Raw genomic sequence first — 7,611 nt, 5'->3', positions numbered from 1 at the left:
CCTCTGTTTTACTAAAATGACGAAATTATACCATCTGTTTAATTAAAATGACAAAATTATAACTTGAAATACACAACAGTGTCATAAATATTTTTTTTATTGACTTTTCATTGACGTTGACTATAATATTTATATATAAACACCAATTATCTTTATTCATTCGCGTCATATATGTAATTTATTTAAAAACTAAAAAATAAACAACAATTTCTTAATCGTGAAGAACACAGAAAGAGGCAAAGGGGTAAACATCGATAGTTGATAGTCATCAAAATCGCATATTCGAACAGAGAATCCAGGATTTAGAGTTATAATTCAAGCACGGAATGAAGTCATATCTTAAGAGGTATGAGTTTTATTATTTAATTTCAATTTAAGGCTATTTTTATTTCAAAATTGAGAATTTGGAAGTTAGGGTACTGATTTAGATTTGATTTGGTTTTTCTTATATAAGAGTTAATATCAATGAAAGGAAGATTGATGACGCTGTTATTCATTTCAGGGTATAATTTTGTCATTTTAGTTAAACAGAGGGTATGAACTCGACATTTTTGAAAACCGAGGGTTAAACTCGACATTTCACTAAAACACAGGGTATAAATGTGTTATTTTCCCATATTCTTATTAAAGCCCTCTTATAGCCGGTAGAAAATAACACAACTATATCATTATATGTTAAGAACTAGTAAGCAAGCAAAGTCCAAAAATGAGAAGTGGAATCACAAGAAGAGCGTTGCTTTACAGACGACGGTTCTTCTCAACCTCAAACCCTCCTCCGACGCCTCTCTCCGCCTACCTTCTGAGCAGCCTCGACGACCCGTCTCCGCCGTCGCTCTCGCCGACCCAGCTCCGCCACGTGGACGCCATCTGCAAAGCCCTGATCGCCTCCGACCCCTCTCCTTCTTCCAGTGGGCCCCTACTCGACTCCCTCCACGTCATCCCGTCGGAGCCCCTCGTCGCCGCCGTGCTGAAACGCCTCTCCAACTCGGCCCTCCTCGCCCTCTCCTTCTTCCACTGGGCCAGGGCCCACCCGAGCTTCTCCCACTCCGCCGCGGCCTACAACGCCGTCGTGGACTCCCTCGGGAAAGTCCGACAGTTCAGAAAAGTATGGGAGATCGTCGACGAGATGAAACTCCGGCGAATCCTCGGCCGCGAGACCTTCTCCCTCGTCGCTCGCCGATACGGCAGAGCCAAGATGGCCGACGAGGCCGTCAAGACTTTCCGGCGGATGGAGGAGAAGTACGGATTCACCCTCGGAGTCTCGGACTACAACAAGCTCATCGACACGCTCTGCAAATCCGGGCACGTGGTGAGAGCACAGAAGGTGTTCGACGAAATGCGCAAGAGAAGGAAGGACATCGAACCGGACATCAAAACCTACACCGTGCTTCTAGAAGGCTGGGGAGACAAACCCAACCTAACAAAGCTCGAGGAGATCTGGGCGGAGATCGAGACACCGGACGTGGTGGCGTACGGGATCAAAGTCAACGCTTATTCCAAGTCGAAGATGTACGACGAGGCCATGGAGATCTTCGAGTCGATGGAGGTCAACGGGGTTTCTCCGAGCCCTCACATATTTTGCACGATGATCATCGGGTTGGGATCGGCGGGTCGTCTCGAAGAGGCTCTCGGGTTCTTTCGGAGGTCCAAGGAGGCCGGGATTCCGGCGGAGGGTCCCACGTACAACGCGGTGGTTGGGGCGTATTGTTGGGCCGGGAAAACCGATGAGGCGATGAGGACGGTGGACGAGATGCGAGCATTGGGGATTGGGCCCAACTCGAGGACGTACGATATTATCATGCACCGCCTCTTCAAGTCCGGGAAGAAAGACGAGGCACTAGCCATTTTCGACAAAATACAGGTTCAATATATGTATAGGAATTTTGATTTTTAGACTTTCAGGTTAACTAGAATTAACATGGAAAAATACAATAATTTAACTTTAGAGTAAATATAATTGATACGGATAATTGTTAACTAATCTTCACGAATTTTGTTTATTATATGAGGTTAAGCTGTAATGGAATTTAGCGTGCAAATTGGACTTGTTTAAGAGTGTTAAAAAAATGAAAAAAAAAAAACATTGCGTACGACCTTTAAAAAATAATCCAAAAAATATCAGTTTGATACATTTGTAAATTATGTTCTCAAAACACTCCAGGTCCAATGCCAGATAATCTCTTTGGAGATATATTCCACATATATCTTATTTGAAGATGATGATTATATGAATATATCTATGTTTTAAACATGCCATAAATACTTCGCTTAAAAAAAAAAAAATCAGATGATTTTTCCATTCTTTAAAAAAGAAAGAAAGACAAAGATACATATAATGTAAACAGTAAAAGAAAACAAGGTAAACAATAATAGAAAAACAATGAAATCATATGTTATCATAATAAGAATGAGCAGTAACATAATTTGGAGAGAGCCAGGATGTCAAGAGGCTCTCGGGTTGATATGAACTTTGACTAAGAATTTATTTTATTTATTTAATTCACAAATTTAAGATCATGTTAGCATAAAATAAAATATAAAAAAACCAACAAAAAAAATGTGGATATGCAGGGCGAGGAGGGCGTTGTGATGGGGCCAAGCACGTACGAGATTGCGTCGAGGATGATAAGCATGAAAGCGGGCGGGGCCCGGGTGGCGGAGGAGAAGGTGTGGGTCCCGATGAGGTCGAGAGGTGTGGTCCCGGGGATGCAAATGTTCTCGACGATGGTGCTCGCAATGTGCCGCGACGGCGACCTCCACTCCGCCTGCCGTTTTTTCGAGGACATGATCGAGATCGGGATCCGGCCCCCGGCTCGTCTCTTCCAAGACCTCAAACGCTGCCTCGTCGCACGCGGCAGAGACGATACCGCTCAAGCTTTGGCCGATAAGCTCCAACGCTTCAAGAGACACGCTTTCTTTTAGTCTTTGTTTGGTAGAGGAGAAATGGAAGGAGGGGATTGATTTTTTAAGTTGATGTGACATGTATCCTTGTTTGGTAAGAAGGAGGGAAAGAAAATGGGAAGGATTTGGAGGGATTAATAATCCACCGGGCCCACCATTTTTAATCTTTCCAATTTTGGGAGGAAAGAAGACTAAAGAATAAAAATGTTATTTTTTTTACAAATATATCATCAAAACAATCCATCCATCTATCATTTTATCATTTTTACCAAACATAAATAAGAAATTATGTAATCCTTTTTTTTCTTTTCCATTCTTTTCCTTTATAAAACAATCCATCCATTTATCATTTAATCCTTCCTACCAAACAAGGCCTTAGTCTTTTATCTTTTTATTTTTTTTAATAAGCAACTAAGCTACATTAACGTTCTGTTAATTATAGTTAATTAGTCACAGATTCTATTAACTGTAATTAAATTGACAATTTTGTCCAAATAACTCAATTAATAGAGGCGTGAACTATTCGGACATTGTCAGTTTAATTGTAGTTAATAGAATCAATGGCTAATTAACCATAATTACTAAACGTTGACTACTTTGCAAACTAAAAGTTTTTATATGCCTATATAACTATAGAATCCTTTTTAAATTTTTTTTTTTTTTTTTTTAAATTATAATCTTTGATTCCAGTTAACGTGAGCAAAACTAGCTTACAGCCGATGTAAATGATTTCTGTTGAGATTCAGTCTGAATTATATATGTCCTCTTTTTTTTTTTAGTTTACGCAGAGCATCTACAGAAATAAATTGGGATACATGAACAACTAATCACAGACTCGTGTATCAAGTCTTACTACAAAACGAGATCAGAATAACATATTGAAAAGTCAAAGTAGAAATAAAAATATCTTCTCAAGTGGTAAATCTTCTCAAACGCTACCTCGTCCGCCGCGGCAGAGATGGTACCACCCAGGCTTTGGCCGATAAGAACTAGAGGTTCAAGAGACGCCGTTTCTTATAGTCTTTTTTTTTTTTTTTTTGGAATTAGTCTTGATTTTAGTTACATCCACTGTAAATGATTTCTATTGAGCTTCAATCTGAAATGATTTTTATTATGAGATGACCATACATAGGGCATACTATCTTTTAATTTGTGTCTCTGTGTATGTCCTAATTTATGTCCTCTTTTTTGAGTTTACACAGATCATCTACACAAATAGATTGGAATACATACACAAGTAATTATCACAATATCGTGTATCAAATCTTAACCTTACTATAAAACAAGGCCAGGATAACATATTTTAAGTCAAAGTAGACATATCTTCTCTTAGCAATGGTATATATGTACAACTAGCTTACAGCTGATATATATGATCTCTTTTAAGATTCTGTCTGAAATGATTTATATTATGAGATTACCGTACACTATCTTTGTCTCTGTGCATGTCCAAATTTATGTCAAATTTTACTTCTTTTATGACTTTACACAGATCATCTACACAAATAGGTTGGAATGCATGTACAACTAATCACAAGCTTATATCTGGAGGTACCAGTGAGTGCCTTTTTCTCTCCGTACAAAGAGAAAAAGTGTGGGTTTTGGTTGTGCTCGGGGAGTGTTTGGGGAGTGTCGAGGGGGATGTGGTAGTGAGTTAGGGTGAGTCTGGGCGGGAAACACTTGAGGCAAGACAATCAGCCAGGTAGGGTGGGAAACACTTGAGAGTAGAGTGAAATACTCATTATCAGAGTATTGTGAGGGTAAACCAGGGATCAACATGAGTGGGGAGTTGGAGGAAGATGAGGAGGTAATTAAAACAACCTCCTTCTTAGCGAAAAAACTTATGATTACGGAGAGAATCGATGGTGACGGGGAACGAGAAGACCCTCTGTTTCTGGGTGGGAAAATTCTATCGCCCTTCTTCTTCGGGGCAAGGAGGATAAAAGAAATTTTCAATGGTGTGTGGAGGAGCAAAAAACCTTGGATGGTAAAGGAGATTAAACCAGGCCTGTACCAGTTCAGGTTTGAGGATCGAGAGGATATGATGAAAGTGATGAACGGCCGCCCTTGGACGCTGAAGGGGTATCAGCTGATCCTCAAACATTGGCCTGCTCAACTAACTGAAGATTAACTTGATTTCTCGTCGACGCCAGTGTGGGTGAGGCTCCGTGGGCTACCCCCGGGCTTTCACAACATCGGTAGCGCTAGAGAATTGGCGCCGATGATTGGGAAGTTTTTGGGATATTCGGGGAGAAGGGGAATAGACCTGAAAATGCGTGTGGAAATAAGGGTTGACAAAGCAATTTTTTCCGGTTTTTTCCTAGACCGGGAAAAGTTGCTACCCTTGTGGATACAATGTAAGTTTGAAAATCTCGGCAAGATTTGCTTTAAGTGTGGAAACCTGCTGGGACATGATTCGGAGGAGTGCACGAGAAGGAGTGTCGCCATGGTCTCCGTCGAACACTCACCGGAAGTTCAGATTTTCGGAGATTGGTTGTACGAGGAATCTCTGATAAAGTCTTGCTCTGCCGGGTTGGAGAGTTTTGTGGGGCGTGGAAAGAACCAGGGAGAGAGCAGGAGGGCCGCCGACCAAGAGCTCGCTGGTCCTGGTCCGGTCGCTCAAGACAAGAGAAACGTAGCAGTGATGGAGGTACACAAACCCCACTCCTTGTCAGGGTCAATCGGGAGTTTCGGGCACAAAGATCAGAGCTTCCAGGTTTCGAGGGTGGACAAAGGAAAATGCCAGGGGGCTGTTGAGGAATTGTTAGTTGAGCAGCGCGAAAAAGCAGGAATGTCAGAGGCTCTTTCGGTGAAATACAACGTTACAGATGAAAGAGGATATGAGACACAGGCTTTATCCTGTGGATGATGAATGTCTGACCAAAGCAACAGTGGAAAAAGCTGTTAGAGGACAGCTGGAAAAGCAAGGGAAGGAAAATGTGGGATTTTCTTTTGGCGAAAATCCATCGAGAATTATAGGGAAGTTGGGGCCGGGCCCGAGGGAGTGCACTCAGAGGGTGGGCCTAGAGGAACAGATCGACGTGGCAGAAGAGGTGACCCAAGAAGACCTGCTGAGATTGAACCTGCTTGCTAGCCCAGGAGTCCAACAGGGGAGTGGGCAAAAGAGAAAAATTGCAAGAGATCATGAAGTGGATTTTTCTGAGTCTTCCTGGAGCAAAAGGAAAACAGAAGATAGCACTGAGAGGCCGGGGACCAATCTCGTGGAAAAAAAAAGGTGATATTTCGGTCTTGGCTTCTAATTTCAAATTGGCTTTCGAGCCCGGGAATTTTCATGGGGGAGCTGGGCATAAATCGAAGAAAGCTTTGAAGATTTATGAGAAGAGGGCTTCCAACGTTGTAAGAGTTGGATCCAACAAGCCCAAGAAAGCGTATAAGACAAAGACCGAGGAGACGGGTCATTCTTTGTCCCCCACCCCTCAATGTTAATGATCTCTTGGAATTGTCGGGGTCTCAATAGAGACTCGTCTCGCGATGCTCTCCGGGGGCTCGTGAGGAGAAATAACCCGGATGTTCTAGTGTTGTTGGAAACGAAGATGAGTTACGAGAGGATGCAACGTTTTAGAAGTCTTTTTGGTTTTTGAGGAGGAGAGGCGGTTTCAGCGAATGGCTTAGCCGGGGGTATTTGTATTTGGTGGAGGAAAGGTGTAGTGTTGGATATTTGGAACTTGACGAAGAACATGATTTGGGCGGTGATCCGAGGAAAGAAAAGGCGTGAGGATTGGGATCTCTTTGGAGTTTACGGGCCTCCTTATGAATATGCGAAACAAGGCTTTTGGGAGATGCTAAGTGATACTATTCCTAAATCGGGGAGGCCTTGGTTGGTGGTGGGTGATCTTAATCTCATTCTTGATCAGAATGAGAAACAAGGAGGAAGTGCGGTGACGTGGACGAAGGGTAGAATCTTGAGAAGGTTCCTCGATATCACTGGTGGCTTGGAGTTGCGTGCGAGAGGAAGCAAGTACACGTGGTCAAATGGGAGGGAATCGGGACATAGAATTAGAGAGAAGTTGGATAGAGCCATAGCTTGTTCGGATTGGTTTTGTCTCTTCCCTAAAGCGGGTGCTCGTGTTATCCCGACTTTCGAGTCGGACCACAATCCGATTTTGGTGGATTGTTTCTTGGACGACAATAAGGGGAAGAAGCCATTCCGGTTTTATGAAGCGTGGGCCGACGATCCGAGTTGTATTTCCATCGTGGAGGAGTGTTGGAGCCAACCGGAGCTTGGTCCTAATAGTTCAGATTTCGTGAGGAAAAGCAAAGAGATTGGCAAGAAGCTTCAAAAGTGGCAAGCAGAGACGTGGGGAGAGGTAAATTAAAGAATCAAGGAGTACGAAGAGGAACACCTCCGGATCCAAGACGCCGTGGCCTCGGTGACGAATATAGAGGAGGAGGAGAAAGTTAGAAGGAAGCTTTTCATCCTTCAAGAAAAGGAGGAAAGAATGTGGAGACAAAAGTCTAGAGAAGAGTGGCTCAAGCATGGAGACGGCAACAAGCGTTTTTTCCATACGGCCACGGTGATTAGAAGGAAGCGCAATTTTATTGGGAAACTCATCCGAGAAGATGGAAGGAGTCTCTACTCGCGAAAGCAAATACGAAACCACCTAAATTGTAAGTTTCTCGAAATATTTAAATCTTCGAACCCTTGTTCGCCGAATGATCTTGAGGGGATAATTGAGCCGGTCCTAGATG

At 42.8% G+C, this 7,611-nt stretch overlaps 1 protein-coding gene across 1 annotated transcript; it reads left to right on the top strand.

Annotated features, from left to right (window-relative positions):
* The first annotated feature begins 662 nt into the window (after nucleotides 1–662).
* Nucleotides 663–3,258, top strand: LOC149393917 (pentatricopeptide repeat-containing protein At3g61360-like). Its single transcript, XM_089616541.1, has 2 exons — nucleotides 663–1,861; nucleotides 2,572–3,258. The coding sequence occupies exons 1-2, from the start codon at nucleotides 707–709 to the stop codon at nucleotides 2,920–2,922; spliced, it is 1,506 nt and encodes a 501-aa protein (XP_089472667.1). The 5' UTR covers nucleotides 663–706; the 3' UTR covers nucleotides 2,923–3,258.
* Nucleotides 3,259–7,611: the final 4,353 nt, after the last annotated feature.

The sequence above is a fragment of the Urtica dioica genome, chromosome 6, assembly GCF_054948205.1.
Source record: "Urtica dioica subsp. dioica isolate 48M chromosome 6, U.dioica_male_clone48M_v1_H2, whole genome shotgun sequence".
Taxonomy (NCBI): Eukaryota; Viridiplantae; Streptophyta; class Magnoliopsida; order Rosales; family Urticaceae; genus Urtica; species Urtica dioica.
This window is presented reverse-complemented; position numbering and strand designations above follow the sequence as displayed.